This window comes from Wickerhamiella sorbophila, assembly GCF_002251995.1.
Source record: "Wickerhamiella sorbophila strain DS02 chromosome Unknown contig1, whole genome shotgun sequence".
NCBI lineage: Eukaryota > Fungi > Ascomycota > Dipodascomycetes > Dipodascales > Trichomonascaceae > Wickerhamiella > Wickerhamiella sorbophila.
The window spans coordinates 1,954,068-1,974,895 of record NW_020193984.1 but is presented as its reverse complement, the minus strand read 5'-3'; the positions used below and the strand labels follow the sequence as shown (position 1 = coordinate 1,974,895).

General features: G+C 51.1%; 11 protein-coding genes across 11 annotated transcripts; 7 read left to right on the top strand and 4 right to left on the bottom strand.

Annotated features, from left to right (window-relative positions):
* Positions 1–16: 16 nt before the first annotated feature.
* On the top strand, positions 17–946 carry B9G98_01220 (Peroxisomal biogenesis factor 2; the record flags this gene model as incomplete). Its single annotated transcript, XM_024807778.1, has 1 exon — positions 17–946. The coding sequence occupies one exon, from the start codon at positions 17–19 to the stop codon at positions 944–946; it is 930 nt and encodes a 309-aa protein (XP_024663546.1).
* A 4-nt stretch (positions 947–950) lies between these two features.
* On the bottom strand, positions 951–2,948 carry B9G98_01219 (DNA ligase 1; the record flags this gene model as incomplete). Its single annotated transcript, XM_024807777.1, has 1 exon — positions 951–2,948. One exon carries the CDS (start codon positions 2,946–2,948, stop codon positions 951–953), a length of 1,998 nt encoding a protein of 665 aa, XP_024663545.1.
* A 46-nt stretch (positions 2,949–2,994) lies between these two features.
* On the bottom strand, positions 2,995–6,582 carry B9G98_01218 (Target of rapamycin complex 2 subunit ste20; the record flags this gene model as incomplete). The annotated part of the gene is made up of 1 exon (XM_024807776.1): positions 2,995–6,582. One exon carries the CDS (start codon positions 6,580–6,582, stop codon positions 2,995–2,997), a length of 3,588 nt encoding a protein of 1,195 aa, XP_024663544.1.
* Positions 6,583–6,805: 223 nt separating this feature from the next.
* On the top strand, positions 6,806–8,272 carry B9G98_01217 (hypothetical protein; the record flags this gene model as incomplete). Its single annotated transcript, XM_024807775.1, has 1 exon — positions 6,806–8,272. One exon carries the CDS (start codon positions 6,806–6,808, stop codon positions 8,270–8,272), a length of 1,467 nt encoding a protein of 488 aa, XP_024663543.1.
* A 28-nt stretch (positions 8,273–8,300) lies between these two features.
* B9G98_01216 (heat shock protein, mitochondrial) lies at positions 8,301–8,615 on the bottom strand (the record flags this gene model as incomplete). Its single annotated transcript, XM_024807774.1, has 1 exon — positions 8,301–8,615. One exon carries the CDS (start codon positions 8,613–8,615, stop codon positions 8,301–8,303), a length of 315 nt encoding a protein of 104 aa, XP_024663542.1.
* A 1,253-nt stretch (positions 8,616–9,868) lies between these two features.
* B9G98_01215 (NAD-specific glutamate dehydrogenase) lies at positions 9,869–13,006 on the top strand (the record flags this gene model as incomplete). Its single annotated transcript, XM_024807773.1, has 1 exon — positions 9,869–13,006. One exon carries the CDS (start codon positions 9,869–9,871, stop codon positions 13,004–13,006), a length of 3,138 nt encoding a protein of 1,045 aa, XP_024663541.1.
* Positions 13,007–13,844: 838 nt separating this feature from the next.
* B9G98_01214 (Isocitrate dehydrogenase [NADP] peroxisomal) lies at positions 13,845–15,092 on the top strand (the record flags this gene model as incomplete). Its single annotated transcript, XM_024807772.1, has 1 exon — positions 13,845–15,092. One exon carries the CDS (start codon positions 13,845–13,847, stop codon positions 15,090–15,092), a length of 1,248 nt encoding a protein of 415 aa, XP_024663540.1.
* An 858-nt stretch (positions 15,093–15,950) lies between these two features.
* B9G98_01213 (hypothetical protein) lies at positions 15,951–17,009 on the top strand (the record flags this gene model as incomplete). The annotated part of the gene is made up of 1 exon (XM_024807771.1): positions 15,951–17,009. The coding sequence occupies one exon, from the start codon at positions 15,951–15,953 to the stop codon at positions 17,007–17,009; it is 1,059 nt and encodes a 352-aa protein (XP_024663539.1).
* A 117-nt stretch (positions 17,010–17,126) lies between these two features.
* Positions 17,127–18,176, top strand: B9G98_01212 (hypothetical protein; the record flags this gene model as incomplete). The annotated part of the gene is made up of 1 exon (XM_024807770.1): positions 17,127–18,176. The coding sequence occupies one exon, from the start codon at positions 17,127–17,129 to the stop codon at positions 18,174–18,176; it is 1,050 nt and encodes a 349-aa protein (XP_024663538.1).
* A 59-nt stretch (positions 18,177–18,235) lies between these two features.
* On the top strand, positions 18,236–18,786 carry B9G98_01211 (Cofilin; the record flags this gene model as incomplete). The annotated part of the gene is made up of 2 exons (XM_024807769.1): positions 18,236–18,286; positions 18,352–18,786. The coding sequence occupies 2 exons, from the start codon at positions 18,236–18,238 to the stop codon at positions 18,784–18,786; spliced, it is 486 nt and encodes a 161-aa protein (XP_024663537.1).
* Positions 18,787–20,120: 1,334 nt separating this feature from the next.
* Positions 20,121–20,774, bottom strand: B9G98_01210 (PITH domain-containing protein 1; the record flags this gene model as incomplete). Its single annotated transcript, XM_024807768.1, has 1 exon — positions 20,121–20,774. One exon carries the CDS (start codon positions 20,772–20,774, stop codon positions 20,121–20,123), a length of 654 nt encoding a protein of 217 aa, XP_024663536.1.
* Between the last annotated feature and the right edge of the window lie 54 nt (positions 20,775–20,828).

The following is a 20,828-nucleotide window of genomic DNA, read 5'->3' as shown; positions in this document are numbered from 1 at the left end:
ATTAACCCCGCAAATTATGAACGTTCTGGGGCGGCAAATTCAGCCGCGGGTGGGGCAGCTGGACGCCAGTTTGCTTGATTCGGAGCTCCTGAGTCAACTGAAGGACAAGCTGTTTGATGCGATCAAAATTTACAACCCGGACTGGAAGGACCGCTACGAGGACGAGTTTATGCTCCTGCTGAAGCTTTTAATGTTCAAGGTCACGGTCTGGAACAATTCAACAACCTACGGCGGCAAGTTGCAGAACCTGCAGCTCGCCCACGCTGTCTCCACAAAGTCACTACGCATTCCATTGTCTAAAAAGCAGAAACTAGCCTACGGAGCCATCACAATTGGAGGGTCGTTTTTGTGGGCCAAACTAGAGAGCTACTTGGTGAACGCATCCTATGAGAACCCAGATAACCCAGTTGTCCAGAAACTCAGAGCCCTGGCTGACCGGCTGTCAGTAGTATGGACAGGTGCCACCTTACTGAACTTTGTCCTATTCCTCTACTCGGGAAACTATGCTACCCTGGTTATGAGGATTTTGCGTATGAAATACGTCACCGTCACCCACACAGTGTCGCGGGTGGTTAATTTCGAGTTCCAGAACCGCCAATTGGTTTGGAACGCCCTGACCGAATTCTTATTATTTGCTTTGCCTCTGGTCAATTTCGCCAAAATCCAACGCAAAATAGCAATGCTGCTGTGGACAAACCGAGCAAGCAAGGGCGATTTCAGTTTCTTGCCCAACAAGTCTTGTGCTATCTGTTACCAAAGAGACGCTGGCGTCACCGGTACACTTAAAACGAACGCTGTAACAAACCCTTATGTCACAGACTGTGGTCATGTTTACTGCTATGTGTGTTTGAAGCTCGAGCTCGAAAAGGGCGATTGGTCGTGTTTGAGATGCAATAGTGTCGTCAAGACATGCTCCCCCTATGTAGAAATATCCAAGCAAGAATAGGCTATTAGTCGGCTATGCTAACCTGACGTTGATAGAATTGCACCAGCTGATCGCTTGTTGTTGAGTCCTCAGGGCCCTTGTCCTCGCGTTCTCTAATGAATCGGGGGAAGCGCAGCGATACTCCTTTGCCCAGCTCATGGTGGCCTGCTCGATACACGGGACTCAAGGACAAATCAGCTGTAAGAACTTCCCACACGTGTTTTGGTTCAAACCACACGTCTGGCTGCTGGTTGGCGGCTGGGTCATGGTCAATATACGACTTGGGTTTCGGGTCCGCCAGCGGACTTAGAAGCTGATGAAACCTTTCGAGATCTGCTTCGCTGAACCCCGTACCGATTTTGCAAACCGTCTCGTATTCTTCAGTATCGGGGTTGTACGCGCCTAGCAGGAAGCCTCCGTACACATTAGTTCTCTTACCACGGCCAAAGTACGCCCCCAGCACCACTAGATCAAGCGAGTCACCGACACCGTCGAGATAGTCCTTTTTCAACTTGAGCCAGTTCCGAGATCGCTTGCTAGGCTCATAGCCAGACTCCTGGCCCTCATACATTTTGATCATTAGCCCCTCGCAGCTGTCTTTGACGCTCTGGTCCAAAAAGTGCTGGATCTCTTCGATACTCTCCGAGGTCATTGAGACGGCAGGTGAAAACTGGTCGGCCAGCAGGTTAAAATTATCCGCAATCAATTGGCGCCGCTCCGACAACGCTTTGGTCAACAGGGGCTCGCCGTTAAGGTATAAAATGTCAAAAACAAACAAATGCACTTTGACCTTGATATCGCCACTCTCGACATCTTTTCTCTTGCGTGTAGAAAGGACTTGGAATGGAAGAATCTTATGCTGGGCCGTATCCCAAGCTACGGCTTCACAGTCAAGAATAAAGTCAACCGTCTTAGGGGTTCGAATCTTGGGAATAATATCAATAATGTCTGGATACCGTTGCGACATGTCCTCCATATTTCGAGAGTAAACATGCATCGATCCGGACGCTGTACAATGGACTTGAGCCCGCTCGCCGTCGTATTTGTACTCACACGTGAATTTTTCACCAGAAAAGCGATCCAGCACCTCAGTGATAGATTTGGTTGGCTTGGCAAGCATAGGCTTGAGGGGTACTCCGGGGGTCAACTTTACAACCTCAGGAAGATGCTTGACACCTCCATTTATTGCTGCCTCGATAATTGTTTCGTAATTCGGCATTTGGCAAAACACGTCTTTGACCAAATCTTCAGCTGCTTCAGGCGCCAACGTTTCACGACCTAGCCGTAAATCATGCTGGACAAATGCTTGGCTCAATGCCACCAAAACGGATTTTTCGGCCAGCCCAATTCGTAGCTTGCCTTCAAGACTGCGGACTAGGTACTTGGCTTCCACTCCTCGACAAGACACCAGCAGCTGCTTAATGATGTTGACCTTTTTGCTCTGGCTTTGCTGGCCACTGCTTTTAGCAATTTCAACAAGGCGTTTGAAAACAATGTCCACTGTTAAGGGCTTTGGCTTAAACATGGTAGCCTGGCTCTTTTTCGACGCAATGGCCACTCCGCCCAAATCACCGAGCTGGTTGTAGTCCTTTTTGATTTGCGCTGGAGTGCGGCCCGTGGATTCGGCCAAAGCCTTGATAATAATCGACTCGCCAATTCCAAGCTCGAGACCTTCATAATCGGGACCCAGCCGGTTGATGCATAGGTACGTGATCTGGGGCAGCAAGTGCGGGTGGGTTTCCAAAACACGCGAAAAAAAGTCCGAGCAATATTTTGTGATCTCCAGCCGCTTGGTTGTGGCCTCAATTTTGTCAAACACGTTCGTGAGATCACCGTACTCTAAAGTCCCCGACGCGTCGGGCTTGGAGTCCACCGGCTTGGGCTCTGCCTTCACCTCGACTTGCTCAGGCGCCTCAATGCGTTGCTTTTTGGCTGCCGGGCTCGCCTTTGTCGCCAGCGCTCGCTTTTGTCCAAAAAAACTCTCAATCGACTTTTGCATGGCAAAGCGACCAAGTCTGTGCATAACTAAGCAGTCATAAATAGGGGAATATATAGGAATAAAATAAATGCTAGAATAAATGCCTGGAGCGTTTGCGGACGAGTCTCTCGAAGATCTGGTTCATGTCAAACAAGTCCATGATGAACCGGCGAACCACCTGCTTGAAGTGCAATTTGGCCAAAAGCTCGAGCACGCTCTTGAACACATCGAGGTTCCAGAACAGATGGCTATGAGTCTTGCGCAGCGAGATCAGCTGCTTGGATGCGTCATTAGCCATGATATGGTTGCTGAGATCCGAGATCGCAGTCATGATAAGTTGCACAGTAGGGTCGTCTTTCTTGGGGAACTCGTAGAGGTCGCTGAGCGTCGACGACGACGGCGGGTTCCGCTGCAACGGCTGGCGTTTTGTTGGCGTCAGCGGCTCCGATTCAAAATCAAACGTGTCCTGTGGCGAAGGCGGGTTGGGTGACGGCGCAGGTGACTCGCACATGCCGATTTCCCTATCAAGTGCCTCTTTGTCCGTTACTAGCGCAATGCCCCGATGGTCTCCATGCACGCCGACAGTAGCTGCCCAACCGCATTGGATCAACAGTTCGGCGCCTTCAAAAGAGGATGAAACCATGCCCAGGCAGTAAAAGGCAGTTCCGCTCACACTATAGACTGGCGAGCGGTCAAACAAGCGACAGATATCACGGACCATGTTGAGGGTAATAAACTCTGCACCAAGTGGTCGACAAGCAATATGGCCAAGGGCCCACATGTGGCTCTTCATTTTCAAAACAGCCTCGGGTGATGTATCCTGCCAATGGCAGGAAATGTACCGGGCAAACTCATCCACATAGCCGGTAGATCTCAGCAAGCGACAGCCCTGCTCGGTGCTGACCAGCTCACCAAAAAAGTGCCTAGGAGGACCAGCGGCACCTGCACAGAATTGGTGAGCATTCAAAACGGCTAGTGGTGTTTGGGGTGGAGCAGGCTCGAGATAGTTCTCCATCAGCTGGACAAACGTTTCGTTCTGGCCGTGGACCCACGCATCCATTTCGCTCTTGATATAGTCGAAAGTTTCTAAATGCTGGAACCCTGACGTTCGTGATAAAAACAGCATGTAAAGTGGGTTGCCAATATTCCCGAGATGGATGATACTTGGCTTGAGCTTGATGAACTCGTCCAGAACAGCTTGGTTGTGACAAGCACTCATCAGCACCGTCACGGCAACTTGGCACACGGCAAGGTCTACGTCGTAAAGCTGTGTAACCAGTAAATCAACCAGCCACGGGGTGTCCACTTTGTCCACAAGACTGCCCAGCAGCTGGGTTGCAAAGAGACGAACAGACTTGTTGCCCGCGGTCAACGCCTTTGACAAAATGATTCTGGGGTGCCCATTGAACGAGTAATCCATTGCCGTCAAAAATAGCCTCATGACATCATCCCTGTCTGTTTCGCAGATCTGGTGCATCATATTGAATATACGAAGCTCGCTGAGGATCGCCTGCCCGCAGCGCGACTTACTCAACGCACCCAGGATTGTAAAATAGCCATATGCCAGGGTCTTGCGAAGGCGTTCTCTTGAAAACATCGGCTCGCTAGAGGTGATGCCCGAAAGCGGCTCCAGCTGGCAAATGCACTCAGCGATTTGCCGTAGGACCTTGTTGTTGTGAGCGAGAAACCGTGCTCCTTCTGGTGTATCAAGTAGCGCCAAAATAAGCTCTTTGGCAACCCGAACGTACTTGTCGTTGGCCGCAGCCGTGACTTTGATATCAGCAAACCTGTGCTTGAAAGGGCGGTAAAAGTTTGTGATACGTTTCAAAAATTTGGAGTTTTTAATCAACTCCTCAACCCGGCGAGGGTTTCTCAAGGGACCCTGGATTACTTCAAGAAGCGTGTCCCAATTCCACCGGGTGAAAATCTTAGTGTCCAGCACATGTGTGCTGTTGAGCATCTGCTTGAACGTAGCGTCATCAATTTGACTGCCGATCTTGATATAAGTGTCCGAGGGTGATGCCTCCAATGGCCTTGCCCCTCCAATGGATCGTTTGAGAGAGCTGTCAATACCATAAATAGGAATAGCAGCGATACGAGACTGGGGGACGCGGTTGAGGGCTCCAGCCATTGAAGGCGGGATTTGCAGATACTGATCGCGGAGTGAGTTGGGCATAATGTGGCCAATTAACTGGTAAATTGTAGCGGTCAGTTCTCGAGCTTGGTTCGCAACAGCCATAACCATCCGAGCCTTTTCTACCGCTTCAAGGGTAGATTTCATGATGTGAGCTTTCGTCTGTTTTTCAATTGGTTCTTTACTCCGGTTGGCATTCTCGTGAAGCAGGCTGTTCATGAAATCGGAAGAGTGGGGCTTGATCTGTATACGAGCAAGTTTATCCAGCAGGCCAGCATCAAGAACCTGCTTCAGCAGGTAGGCTGTATATTGGTTGATAATAGAGTTGGGCTTGTACTCTAACAAGTTTTGGAAAATGCCCAAAAGCGAAAACTGTAGTGTGCTCACCGGAATGATCAAACAATCGACGAGGTTCTTGACATTGACGGAATGTAGGCCCGACCAGCAGCGCAAAAATGCAACAATGACTGCTGCTGCAGGCTTGAATCGTTCTAGCGGTGGGTTGGCTCCGAGCTGGATATCTGTAAAAACCGTAACAATGCCGTCGAGAACTTTGCCGTCGCGCAAGCAGGCCCGAGATTCCGGGCTATCCAATAAGCGATTGAAAACCTGCGCAATTACTACAGCAGTCTCCAATGGTCCCTCCAGTAAGACTTTGACCATAACCCGTATCGCACCGGCAGTTTGCAGCTTGACTGGATCCATAAGGACCATTTCGGCCAACGTCTCTGTAGCGATGCCACAGAGTTTATCCGAGCTGGTTTCGGCAACGGCCACTAGAGCTCTTATGAGTCCAACCGGCATCTCTGCCATACCGTTTGGGGTGGTAATACATGCCCGAATCAGCAGAATGGCCTGAATCCGTTCGTGTTGGGTTTGGAGCTCGTCCGGCTTGGCTAGTGTGATAACCAACAAGTGCTCCAGATTTAAACGACGCAAGGCAACCAGCGGAGAATGGTGCGTTATAACCAACGAGCAGATCCGATACGCCAACGCAATCATTTTGGTGTCGTTTGTCAATAAAAACTCTCTGACCTTTTCCGAAATGTTTAGCAGTGAGAACTCGGACTTGAGCACTGGGAACGCAGAGAGAACGTGCGCCAGATGGTTTGTGATTACAAGATTCGCATTGAAACTAGCTTTGGGGTCCAATTGGTCAAAAAGATTGCTGAAATAGCGCTCTGGACTCTCATCAGGGAGCGGCAGAGCAACTCGCGATCGACTGCTGCTCAGGGCAATCCCTGCTGAGGACCCTCTACGACTCTCGTCCAAGACCAGCTCCATAGCTCCGTCTTGTTCCAGATAGCCCATATCTTTGAGTTTTGTTCTGAGATCATCGATTTTTGCCGTTGATTGTTCAAGCTCGGCAACAATTTGCTTTTGGTGCTCGCGCGACACTTTGGACGATTTGCCCCGGCCCGAGTCCACCTCAAGCTCCAACAGCATATTTTCCGCTCCATCGCGGATCTTTTCTTCTAGTTTGATTTGCGCCAGGAGCTGCTCAGCCCCGGGGGGCGGGATAGCTCCAGGTACAACCAGTTCCATATCGCTAACCGCGGCCGGAGGGAGGATTTAGTAAGGATGCTTAGTTTGGCAGCCAAGACAGAGCGCTATTTAGGGGGGTTCTTTGTATGTGGTATTATTTTGTTTAATATTAAAGGACCGGGACTTGGCAAATAAACACCCAGATTTCCAGGCGTGGCTGGTGCGTTCTTTAGCCGCCGTCGCCTATTGTACCTCGCCTCCCAACATCACCTCTTACTCAGGGATGTTAAGACGACTAGCTCGGCCCCGAATAAATACCTGGGGCATACGAGCGGTATCGTCTGTACCATTAAAACCACTGGTGGAGGGTGCTTGGGTACCTGCACCGGCACGAATAGCCCAGCTACAAAAGTGCGCTGATCTGGTTGCAGCAGAAAAGTTTCGTGCGTCCCGCAAGATTTTGGCCCAAGCGGGTATCGAACCATTAGCCCCGGACAATACGGCAGTTGTGTGTGCCTTAATAGAGTCTGCGTTGTCGGAACGACTGTACCAACTGGCGGCAGTGTTCTATATTCGATTCTACAAACTGTATTCTATCCCTAACCGGTACCTGAAAACTTTGGTCGATGGACTGACTCGATATGATCCCAAGTTGACGCCGCTCCACATCAAGACCCTGAGCGAGTTGCATCACGAATTAGGATCCAGCATCAAGATGGATGCGTTCCAAAAGCTGAGATTTCTCGAATCGAGTCTGGCAGTGCAAAAGTCCGACGCTAGACAGGTCTTCACCGCCTACGCCTTGGCAGAAAAGATCGATGGCGCCAAGATTCCCGACGTTGTGATGCAGCCGCTAATAAAATTCTTTGCCTCGAAAGAGGATTTCGGCAAAATCGCCCAGATCTGGAACTATTTATGCACAAACTACCAGGACACTTATTTATCCCATACCGACATCGTATTCCCCCTGTTGGTTTTATTTCTTCGTCGTAAAAGGTTTCGACGGCTCTCTTTGGAAATTGCTCACGCATGTCTTAGTCGAGTAGCAGACAATCCGCAATACGCTCTCGGGGTGGCCGAAACCGCTCGAGTCGCCCACGACCTAGCTTTGGCTGAAAAACTGCGGACCGAGCTCAAAGACAACCTGCCCCGCCCTGTGGTCGGCCAGCTGATGTGCTTATATGCCAATGCCGGCGACTACAAACAGATGGCCGACATGGTCTCGCGAATGGAGAACGGAAAGTTCACTTCTGTGGAGCTGGGCTCGCTAGTGAAGCACTATCTCCAGGTTGACGTTGACCAGGCGTTTGAAATCATAGACAAATTTTCAGGAGCCACCAAGTACAAGGTCGCAGCGTACACTGCAGTCTGTGACCATGCGATCGGCAATAAGGACTTGGACCAGTTCAAACGGTACCTGGACTACATTCAACGAGACGCCGGGTTTGATGCCCACGGACTGTGCACGAATTTGCAGCTGAAGTGGGACTCACAGCATGAAGGGTTTGCTCGAGCCAAGCGAAGCTACCTAAATCGCAGTCTGACCGGCCGAATTGACTCCAAGCAGCGCAAGATCGCTCTGAACATTCTTATGGACTTAATTATTGAACAGCATCTTTCGGAGGGTGCCTTGGTGTGGCTTGAATCGGAGTATCGGCGTCTGCACATCCCCGTCGGCCAATTCCACAAGCGACTTAACGCCCGCATGGCATCCAAGGAAAAAAAAAAATTTAAACTAAGGTTGAGATGAGATGTATGTACATAGACCAAGCATATTTTTACTCGTTGATCTTGGCAAGAATCTCGTTGTCGCGGAACAGCAAATAAGTCTCCTCGCCCACCTTGACGGAAGAGCCGCCGTAGGGAGGGATCAGGACCTTGTCGCCGGACTTGACGCTGGTGGGCACGCTCTTGCCATCCTTATCAGTGATGCCGGGGCCGGTAGCAATAACGCTGGCCTCGCTGAGCTTCTCGACGTTCTTCTCGGGAATAAAGATACCAGAAGCAGTCTGAGCCTGGGCCTTGATGCGCTGAACAAGCACGCGGTCCAACAGAGGAACAATATTCTTGACTGACTTGACGGAAGTAGACATTAGGAAGTTGGAATTTTCCAGAGCAGTCCCAAGTCTAAATCTATTAGTCAGAACCCGATCGGCCCTGGGCCTCTAGTGTGGAGGGAACCTTGGGCTGAGATCCAGAGTAGTCGAATTTCGACAAGGACGGGGCGCTGTGAAACTTGGAGCCGTCTGCTGAAACACTCTGGCGATTTGTCCGACAGCCGCTGAAAAATTAATCGTATATTTATCCTTCACTATCCATTCTTGTTCCCCTGCGCCAACACGCCCCATCTACCCCAGACTCGCCGCTCTTGTGTAGACCGCATTTCGCTTCTATGTGTATACGTTGAATCGCATCGGATCCAAATGCCTATTCGGAACATCTAGGTCACGCTCCGTACTCCCGCCCCGCATTTTTTTTTCCAGTGGGTAAGGGGGCGCTTTTGCTCAAGCATATGCGGAGAACCATGCAGGTTAGAGCGGACGGTGAAAAAGACATCTTGAAGACACACGTCGTCACACAGCATACGCTTGCGGCTGTGCCAGTTCAAACCTCGCCCAAACAGTTTCAAAAATGCTTTCCCGTTGGGTCCCGCTCGCCAGCAGCCCTGCGCCACCAGAAACGGACCCCACACTAAAGTTCCCCCAGATCGCTTAGCGCTTACGTATTGGGGATGGGTTGCTGGAGGAGGCTCTGAACAGATCAACGGTGTCAGGGTCTCTTGATCAGGAAAGTGCACAAGCGCAGCAAAGATCTGAATAGATTGTGCCGGTAACTTGCAAAGACCAAGCGCCCAGCTGCCCCCCCTCTGGCAAAAACGCCTAATTCTATAGTGCTCGCCATCTGGGCTCCCGCAAATTGTTGGGCTGCGTGCAGAAAAACGGTGGTCGATGTTGCCTGGGTTCGCCGAAATGATGACAGAGACACACGTACTCCACAATGAGAGGGTTGCATGCAAGCAGCTCGGAAAAGTAAAAACAACCTGTTAGGTGATTAGTTCAGGGAGGCTGAAAAGGCATTGTTCGACATAATGCATTCCCCAGGTGGTTGCAAATTTTGATTTTCCAGCTTCCACTATATCCGCCTCTATGCTCGCCGGTTGCGCCGTTTCCATTGGGGGCAACCCGTACCCTGCTCAGATCAGAAAACTGCGGCACCTGGCATCTTCAAAAATATGCAGCCCCAATCTAAAATTACCAACACTATATAAATAAACCCTGGTCCCAGATCGACAACCACTCAAAGGCCACGAACAACCCCCCCTCACCCAAAACACTTTGTCAAAACAATGCTGGACGTCCCAAGACCTGGCATGGCCCGCCAAACATCCCTTCTGGGTGTTCCCGGAACCAACAAAGCAAGAGTTATCCAGAAGGATGACAGCAATGGCTATAATAAAACCGTTTTCTCTGGAAAAGAGCAGCAAATGGCTGAGGTTATGGCGGCATTGCACACCCAGGGCTTCGTGCCCGAGTCTCTGATCGAGATGGAAACCAACTGGTTCTACTCTCAGCTCGGAATCGACGACCTGTACTTTGCCAACGACTCGGTTGAGAACATCGCCTCGTACGTTCTTTCGCTGTACGCCGCTAAAGTCCAGGCCTACGCTCGCAGCGACCACAAACTCGATATCCGCCTCGAACGCGAGAGCGACGACCGCGCCGTCTTCATCCACACCTCCACCCCTGGTGTGTCTTCGTTGGAGGGCCCGCGCTACGAAGATCTTATTGACAAGAAGTACATCAGCCCCTCGGTTCCCGAAAAGGCTTTCCGTCTCGAGACATTCCGCTCCGCTTCCGCCTTGGAGGACAATGGTGACCCGCAGCACCTCCGTTGCTACTTTGTCAACCAGTGCGACTTCTTCAACACCACCCCCAACCAGAATGAGACTGATTTGAAGACCCTTTCTGACAAGACTTTCTGGGAAAAATCCACTGAGCATACCAAGCGTATGTACCAAGATATCATGTCCCAGGTTGTTCGTCGTATGGGTCCTGTTATCGAGCTCATGGAGGTCGAGGATTCCCAAGAATACCGCCTGGTTATCGGACACCACCAGAACTCTACCCCTGGCTACTTTAGCGCATTGAGCCATTTGTACCACTACTACGGTGTTACCTCCACCCGTAAGTACGTTGAGCAGTTCTCCAACGGTATCACCATTGTGTCTCTCTACTTGGTTCCTGCTCCGTCTAGCGTCATCATCCGCGGCCACAAGAAGCCTCCGTTTGCCAACGCCATTTTCCAAATCCTCCGTGAGGCATCGCTGCTTTACTGCTTGCCCAACTCTGTTTTCTCCGACGAGCTGGCTCGTGGTGATCTGTCGCTTCAGGAGGCCGTATATGCCCACTGCGGTTTCATTTTCGTCTCCCACTTCCTGAACCGTTTGGGTGCCGAGTACGAGACTTTGATGAGCATCATCGATGTCGGCGACTCTGCTAATCGTGAATTGATGGAGCGTCTCAAGCGCCGTCTTCGTGGTGAGACGTTCACTCGTGAATTCATTCTGGAGCTGCTGCGTTCGCGTCTCGATGTGCTCCACGAGTTGTACCTGCACTTTGCAAACACCCACTACGTGCAGAGCTCTGGTGCCGATGAGTTCTTGCCCACTCTGTCTTACCAGCGCTTGCAGACCACCGAGGTCTACACCACCGAGGAGTTGGCCCACCGCATCACCAAGAACACCACTGATGAACACGAGTTGATTGTTTTGCAGGCTTTGTTGCGGTTCAATTCTCATGTGCTCAAGACCAACTTTTACACTCCCACCAAGGTTGCCTTGTCGTTCCGTTTGGATCCTTCTTTCCTGCCTACCAGCGAGTACCCCCAGCCTCTGTACGGTATGTTCCTCGTTGTCGGACAGGAATTCCGTGGATTCCATCTTCGTTTCCGTGATGTCGCTCGTGGTGGTATCCGTATTGTGCGCTCTCGTAACAAGGAGGCATACTCTATCAACGCCCGCTCGCTGTTTGATGAGAACTACAATCTTGCCAATACCCAGCAGCGCAAGAACAAGGATATTCCCGAGGGTGGCTCTAAAGGTGTCATTCTTCTTGACATGGCTCACCAGGACAAGATGACCCTGGCATTCGAGAAATACATTGATTCTATCATTGACTTGTTGATTCCCGGTCAGACTCCTGGTATTAAGGAAGCCATTGTCGATTTGTACGGCAAGGAGGAGATCCTGTTTATGGGTCCTGACGAGAACACTGCCGGCTTGGTCGACTGGGCTACCCAGCACGCTCGGGCCCGTGGTGCCCCCTGGTGGAAGTCTTTCTTCACCGGCAAGTCGCCTACCGTTGGTGGTATCCCCCACGACGAGTACGGCATGACTTCGCTCTCGGTTCGCGAGTACGTCAAAGGCATTTACCGCAAGTTGGATCTCAACGACAAGCAGGTCTTCAAGTTGCAGACTGGTGGGCCTGACGGTGATTTGGGCTCTAACGAGATTCTTTTGTCTACCCCTAACGAGACCTACGTTGCTATTGTCGATGGTTCCGGTGTTCTTGCTGACCCCAACGGTTTGGACAAGACCGAGCTTGTTCGCTTGGCCAAGGCCCGCACCATGATTTCCGGCTACGATGTTTCCAAGTTGTCGCCCCAGGGTTATCGTGTGCTGATTGACGACAACGACGTCACTCTGCCCAGCGGCCAGGTTGTTGTTTCTGGTGTCGCTTTCCGTAACACCTACCACATCGAGGCCAGCAGCATGCACAAGATTGACATCTTTGTTCCTTGCGGTGGTCGTCCCGAAGCTATCAACCTTGCTAATGTTCACAAGTTGATTAACGAGAAGAGCGGACGTACTAACATCCCTTACATTGTTGAGGGTGCCAACTTGTTCATTACGCAGAGCGCCAAGCTGGAGCTCGAGGCCGCTGGCTGTGTCATTTTCAAGGACGCCTCGGCCAACAAGGGTGGTGTCACTTCCTCTTCCCTGGAGGTTCTGGCGTCTCTTGCCTTTGACGACAAGGGATTCTTTGACAACATGTGTGTTCCCAAGAGCGGCAACTTGCCTGAGTTCTACAAGCGCTATGTGCGTGAGGTCCAGTCTCGCATCCAGAGCAATGCTGACCTTGAGTTTGAGGCTATCTGGCGCGACCACGAGCTGACCGGCAAGCCTCGCAGTGTTTTGTCCGATACGCTTTCTATCGCCATCAACGAGCTCAGCGACGAGCTTTCGGAATCTAGCCTGTGGCAGGACGTTGAGTTCCGCAACGCCATTCTGCGCCAGGCACTACCCAACGAGCTGATCAGTACCATCGGCATCGACACGATTCTTACGCGGGTTCCTGACGCCTATCTGCGGGCCATCTTCGGCTCGTACTTGGCTGGCCGCTACATCTACGAGAAGGGAACTGCTGCCAACCAGTTTGCTTTCTTCGAGTTCATGGTTGCCATGCGTCAAAAGATCGTTCAGTAATTTAGCTGTTCTTATATATCCAAAAAATTATCCCGTTTTGTTTGAAAATTCTCTTGCGGGCGCTCCTCTGCACATCGATGCACGGTCACCCTCCGGTTAGTCATTTAGAGGCATTCGGAGTCACCTCCGGACCTTATCTATTTGACAACGTTTCAACAGTAAGTAGAACGACAACGGACGGAGATGGGGATGCCAGAAGGAAAGGGCTCGAGTAATTTGGTGTGCTGGTTAGTTTTGTGGGAGTAAAGTCCCACACGGCGGCGGTCGCAGCGTATTTTTCAGCTCTGGCTACCCTGTGACTGGTTTTGCGACAAGCGGGTTCACTAACAAACAGTGTTCAAGTATCAGCGTGGATTTGCTGCCCTTGGCAAGCGCATGGCTCGTCATGGTAAGTTACACAAGAAACGGCTTTTGGCTAGAGGTGAATTAGAGTATTCTTCGCGAAGGGGGGAACATTGCCGATAACGGAGCGGAGCAAGGATGTGAGCTGGGGCGAGAAAATAGCCAATGAGCGTGGGTTCTGGGCTTAATTGGAGATAGCACGGAAAGAATAACTACGGGATCTGGTCTTGTTCTACCCCGCGTGGACGAATAAGGTCACGGGACACCCTCGACCACCATCCGCTATTGGCCGCCATGTCTAAACAGGCCCGGGTACGGTCCCCTCACACCCCGGCACCCCTAACGGCCATCTCCGTGATGCGGGATTAGCTAATTCGCGGTTTACGCAGAGCCCGGGCAAGGGTAGTGCTCAATGAGCATCAACCAGTCGGAGAACACTTAAAACCCCAACCTTCCCCAGGTAGCCTGTTTCACACAACACCCAACGGTAATACTAATGGCAGCATCAAACAAGAAAATCACAGTCAAGAATCCTATTGTTGAGCTTGATGGCGACGAGATGACTCGCATCATCTGGCAGTTCATCAAGGACAAGTTGATTTTACCTTACCTTAACGTCGACCTCAAGTACTACGACCTGGGTATTGAGTACCGTGACAAGACCGACGACAAGGTCACTGTTGAGGCTGCTGAGGCCATCAAGAAGTACCAGGTTGGTGTCAAGTGCGCTACCATCACCCCTGACGAGGCCCGGGTTGAGGAGTTCAAGCTCAAGAAAATGTGGCTGTCTCCCAACGGAACCATCCGTAACATTCTGGGCGGCACCGTCTTCCGCGCACCCATTGTTATCGACAATATCCCTCGTCTGGTTCCTGGCTGGACCAAGCCCATCATTATTGGCCGCCATGCGCACGGTGACCAGTACAAGGCCCAGGATGTGGTAATCCCTGCCGCAGGCAAGGTCGAGCTTGTCTACACTCCCAAGGACGGAAGCGAGGAAAAGCGCATCGAGGTCTTTGACTACCCCGCCAGTGGCGTTGCTATGGCCATGTACAACACAGATGAGTCCATTGAGGGCTTTGCTCTGGCTTCGTTCAACATGGCCCTTGACAAGAAGCTGCCTCTGTACATGTCCACCAAGAACACCATTCTTAAGCGTTACGACGGCCGCTTCAAGGATATCTTCCAGGAGATTTACGACCGTGACTTCAAGGACAAGTTTGAGGCTGCCGGCATCTGGTACGAGCACCGCCTGATTGACGACTTGGTCGCCCAGATGATCAAGTCCAGCGGTGGCTTCGTTATGGCTCTGAAAAACTACGACGGTGATGTGCAATCCGACATTGTTGCCCAGGGCTTTGGCTCTCTTGGCCTTATGACCTCGGTTTTGATCACCCCCGACGGAAAGACCTTCGAGTCCGAGGCCGCCCACGGAACCGTCACTCGTCACTACCGCCAGCACCAGCAGGGCAAAGAGACTTCTACCAACTCTATTGCTTCTATTTTCGCCTGGACCCAGGGCATTGCTCAGCGCGGCAAGCTCGATAACACTCCCGAGGTTGTCAAGTTCGCTGAGATGCTCGAGCAGGCCGTCATCGACACCGTCGCCAAGGACGGCAAGATGACCAAGGACTTGGCTCTCACCCGCGGCGAGACCTCGCGCGACAGCTATGTCACCACCGAGGAGTTCATTGACTGCGTCAAGAACCGCTTGGATCGCAATTTGACCGCCGCCAACCTGTGAGCGGCCACGTTTTTTTCGATGCCCCTGCCACCCTCATGCAGGTTTTTGATATGACTAGCTAAATCCGTTCGCTAATTGCACTAGATATTTTAACCATCTGATTCTTCTTCTTCCTCTTCGGAGCTCGTCTCGGAAAAACATAGCCCCAACAGTGCTCAAATACCGACGCCGGCAATGAGCGGGCCCCGCAGGTGAAATAATTGGGCCGTCCCTCGCATCAGATTATTAATGGTCCATGCATGATAGGCACATGGTGCAGTGGGCGGGGACAGCCGTACTGGATGATACAGACGATAAAGAATAAACTAAGAAACTCGATGTGGGGACCCGTAAAGTACAGGTTGCCGGAGCGAGTGGAGCCCATTAGCCGGGCCGCTTGCCAGAGGCAGCGCTGTCAGACACGTGGGGGTTTCCAGGACAAGACGCACGGTTCTGCAAATCAAATGACGCTGTAATTGTCAGCAAACCTGGCCCAGGTCACCCTGGCAGGGGCTTTACTCGTGCCGCTTGGCAGGGCCCTGCCCGGACCCTGCCCGGACCTGTGGAAAACTCCCGCAGATCCCCGGGCTGGGCTAATTTACTCGGTCTTGGCTGGATCGCTGGGCTCGCTTATCGCGATGAGCCGGCTGCGGAAATACTTGAGTCCTTCAAACGTAGCAACACCTACACCGATCATCACAAACATCGGGCGGGCGAATTTTGCCATAAACCCTGGGGACGACGGATTCACCTGCGCCATCGCCTTTTGTTTTCAGTTTTGCAAGTCAGCAAGCTGGGGGTGGAGTCTCCAGTGTCTTGGATAGCCCCGCGGACGATGAGGTAATAGATGTAATCTTGAGATTATGCAGTGCCGTGGATATGACGGAAGATAGACAATCTCATGAGTTTACCGAAGACGAAGAGGCGTTGATAAGATCCGGCATCGAGCTGGATTCCCTGGACGATTTTCCGGCCGATCCGGAAGAAATAGCCGTCAAGCCGTCTGGAATATTTCGTTATCTCACCCCGGGCTGTCAGTTGTATCTAGGAGCATTACTATGTGGTCAGACTATGAAAGCGCTGTCAAAGCTCATCATGGAGCGAGTAGACATGGTGTTTTTGCTGTTCTTCCGCATGGGGGTCACTGCCCTCGTCACAATATCATACATGTGGTACAACGGAATAGAACACTATTTTTGGGGTCCCCCTGAAGTAAGACGACTACTGGCCTTTCGAGCCATCTGTGGAACTGCTGCCATCACCTTAACAATGTTTTCCCTCAAATATATTTCCTTACCGGAACAAACCGTTTTGACATTTTTGGGTCCGCTGGTAACGCCGTTGCTGGCTTGCCTGATCCTGCATGAACAATACTTTTGGCAGCAGGCTGCATGGAGCCTGTTTTCATTCGCAGGCGTCATCGTGGTCGCCAAACCGCCGCCATTTTTCGAGTATACGAACGAGAATGGTGCCAGTCTGCATCTCCGTTTCCTTGCAATTGCAGCAACTCTACTTGTGGTTATCTTTGCTGGGCTAGTTATGGTCGTGGTTCGTTCAATTGGCACCAGAGCCCACCCCCTTTGTGTGGTGGGAAGCTACAGCGTGCTAACTGTAGTGTTTAGCGTCTGCTGGATGATTGTTGAGCCCTCGAGGTTCACGCTGCCTCAGACATCAGAGACCTGGCTGATGCTTCTTGGCGCTTGTTTCTTTGGTTTTTGTCTACAGAGCATGAGTTCTGTTGCCCTCCAGAAAGAACCAGTTAATTTGTTGGCAGGGTTTAAATACACCCAGATCTTGTGGGCTGTCATCTTCGAGCTTGTAATCTGGCATGATTTGCCCGATATTTGGACAGTGGTAGGTAGCACTCTGGTTGCTTTCGGGGTCGTTCAAGCAACAATTACTCGACAGAAGCTAATTGAAACCCATAGCAAGGCCTGATCTCCTTCCGCGCACCTCTGAGCCCAGCTTGCCCATCACTACATAAGCATTTCATTGTAGAGCCCTTTGGGTTATTTCAAAGTTGGCAACCCATCGAGTCATCGCAAAAATTTCAAAATGGCAGAAGCCACTGCAAGGCGCGACTCGGAAGAAGAGGTTCTATTCGAATCGGACATCGAACTGTCTGATTTGAATGAACAGGCCGTTCCTAAGCCCACAGTTGAGTCAGGACTCTGGAGCTATCTCACGCCTGGATGCCAGCTTTATTTGGTTGCAATGCTATGTGGCGAGGCTATGAAAGCATTGTCCAAACTGTTGATGGAGAAAATCGATATGATGGTACTAATTTTCACAAGAATGTCCATAACCCTATGCACGACTGTCCTGTACATGTGGTACAAAAATATCGATCACTATTTTTGGGGGCCGCCCGGCGTAAGACTGTTGATCACTGTTCGCGGTGTCTCAGGAACAGTTGCAATTGTACTAACAATGTTTGCCTTGAAGCACTTGTCGCTGCCCGAACAAACCGTACTTACGTTCTTGGGCCCGCAGGTGGCCCCGGTCTTGGCGCGGATAATACTGCACGAACAGTACTTCTGGCAGCAAGCTGCATGGGGCCTAGTATCGTTCTCGGGCGTGGTTGTTGTAGCAAAACCGCCGCCCTTCCACCACGAGGAAACCACTGGAAGTGAAAGCAGCGTGCAACTTCGTGTTTTGGCGATCATGGCTACTCTCTTCGTAGTGCTCATCACGGGCATAGTCATGATTGTAGTGCGCTCCATCGGAACCCGTGCTCACCCACTATGCGTTGTAGGAAGCTACAGTATGTTTTCTGTCCTCTTGAGTGCGGCGTGGATGATCGCCGATCCGTCGAGGATCACCGTGCCAAAGACCATTCGCACCTGGGTCCTACTCGTAGGCACAGGGCTTTTTGGGTTCTGTTTGCAATACATGACTGCAGTCGCACTGCAAAAGGAACAAGTGAGTATGCTGGCTGGATTTCGCTACACACAGATCCTCTGGGCCGTCGTGTTTGAGCTCATACTATGGCGAGACCTGCCAGATCTCTGGACAATAACAGGCAGCATTCTGGTGGCCATTGGCGTCATTCAGGCTACCATTGTAAGAAAACGATTGACGGAAGCTAGTAAACCCAGCACGTAGCCCAAAATTGGCAGATCGGATCACCCCGACTAGACTTACCCTGCCGTAGACCTAAGCCTATGCGCCTCCCAGCTATTCCCAAAGATGCCACTGACATAACAACAACGATGGTAAGTAGCTCCGAGGGAGCCGGAATAGAGGCATTTTATGGCTGGAACCGAAATTAACAATTCAGTCCAAGTCTGGTGTTACTTTGCATGACGATGCTTTGACTGCGTTCAACAATTTCAAGTTGGGTGGCAGAAAGGCCGAGACCAACTATGTCATTTACGTTTTGTCCGACGACAAGACTCAGATTGTGGTTGAGAAGAAAGGCTTGGCTTCTTCTTATGACGAATTTGTTAACGAGCTGCCTGAGAATGACTGCCGCTACGCCGTTTATGACTTCGAGTTCGAGTTGCCCAACAACGAGGGTAAGCGCAACAAGATTGTTTTCTACACCTGGTCCCCCGACTCCTCGCCCTTGCGCTCTAAAATGATCTACGCTTCTTCTAAGGACGCTCTCCGCCGCGCCCTCAACGGTGTTGCTGTCGATGTCCAGGGAACCGATTTCTCGGAGGTTGACTACGATTCCGTTCTCGAGCGGGTTTCTCGCGGTGCTTTCCGTTAAACTCCTGTAGTTACATACTAAACCTCGAACTTTCTGTTGATTTTCGCCCGAATCCAGCGATTTCGTCATAGTGCCTCGTGCCCGCATAGGACCTGCAGTCGGTTTGATCGCCTGTTTGCACCAAGCTGACAGTGGGTATTCATTTGCAAAGTGTTTTCTGGCTAGTAATATTGGCATAAACCAGAATGTAGTGGTAGCGGGTTCTGGCGGTTTGAATTCAGCAAACAGACTCAAACATAGGCTGAGATGCAGCTGATCCTCGCACTTTGTCTATTTGAGGTCGGCTCACCCACTATTCGTTGTGCATCAGTGGACTAGCAGCTTGTATATCTAAATTCTAATTAAACGCGAAATCTGGGGCCGCCAATCTTTTCATTGCCGTGCTGTGGCCGCATCAAGACTGCATGGGCATCACGTAGGCATGGAACAAAGTTAGAGTTGGCTTTGCCTGTGGCTATACCCGTGCCGCTAATTCAGAAGTATAATTTTTGACCACAGACGCCTGATATTGCAATGGTGTCCTGTAATTATGTTCGAGCAGCAGATTCCGAGGCGTTCAAACCGCATGGCAGCCGCGAAGAGACGCACCCTTCTTCAAAAGCTTTTATCTCCTTGTATTTTATTGTCGGAGCAGCGGGACTAGGAGCACTGCTAATGGGGACATGCTTTTTTTTCAAGATGGTGCCGAAACCGGCAAGGCTGAGATGGCTGAACAAAGTCAGACGGATGTTTGGTCTTTCGGAAACATCAGAGGTTGCCCCGACTCCCGAAATAGAAGAACAGCATCGGAGACCGGCAAATTCTGATAAAGTTGTTTCCCCTGATAACCTTAGCATAATGTTTCCTCGACATGAGTTGACTGAGCCAGACGATGGTGATCGTGAGCCAAAAACATGTTGTATTTGCCTAGATGTCATTCCGGTCGGATCCAGTATTCGAGCTCTGGACTGCGGTCATATCTTTCATAGCACGTGCATTGCTTCATGGCTAACAAAGTACCGACGACAATGTCCCTTGTGCAATCATGTTATACCTAAGGACACTACACAACTAGAGGCCGCTCATTCAAAGAGTCAACTTCGACCAGAAATTGACAATACACACAATTCCGGTCTTGCTCAAACAGAAACAAGCGAAAGTGTGCAAAATTCAGAGCCTGTACATGATGGGGGAGAAGCTGAGACTCCCCTGCCCCCCGATGCTGTTCATGTTCAGGCAGAAACCGAGCCGGAGACCATGCCAACAGAATTACAAGCCGCCCAACCTGCTGAAATCTCTCTGGATCAGTCTGCTGAAGCTCCTCATCCTCCTGAACGTGCCCAGCTGCCTGCCAACTAGTCTGCAGTTCGATGCAACTGTTCGGCATCTTTGAGAATATTCCTGTGATCGGCTGGATTGGCGGCAGCCTCGTACATGGTAACCACCGGAGCCCGATTGAGCTCCTTAAAGTCGCCACGCAGACCAATATAGGTCATAGCACTCGTCTCCGCGCCATAGTTGGACGGGATGTGGAGGGTGATAGAAGTGACGTTGGACAATTGAGCACGGTTCAGCGCATACTCCACAATTCCATCGTCCTGGCTTGTGCCGACACCTGTTTCAGCCGGGTGCTCCAGTTTCTGGACCTCTTTAAGATCGGCGACGTTGGTAAAATCCAGATCGTCGCGGTTCTTGAAAATGCGAATTTCTCGGGGCGCCCGGGCATCCGCGAATGATCTTATCAATAATGAATGTAATCTCACAAGACCAGTGAACGGAATTGTGATCAAAAGCTCAGGGTCGACGTCGGACTCAAGGTAGGGCTCGGTAGCAAGGCGCTCAGAGTATTTGCGGATAATTGCCGCCCCAGAGCCAGGATCGCATTCGTTCAACACAACGACCTGATCAAGGTTAATTTTGGAATAGAGCGTCTGAGCCTCATTTGTGTCTGGGGGTGGTAAATGATCGTGGTCATGATGGTGATCATGATGCGCATCGTGGCAACTCATGCTTAGTGGGGTAGGTGAATCAGGCTGCAGAACTATAAAATATTTATCTAATTA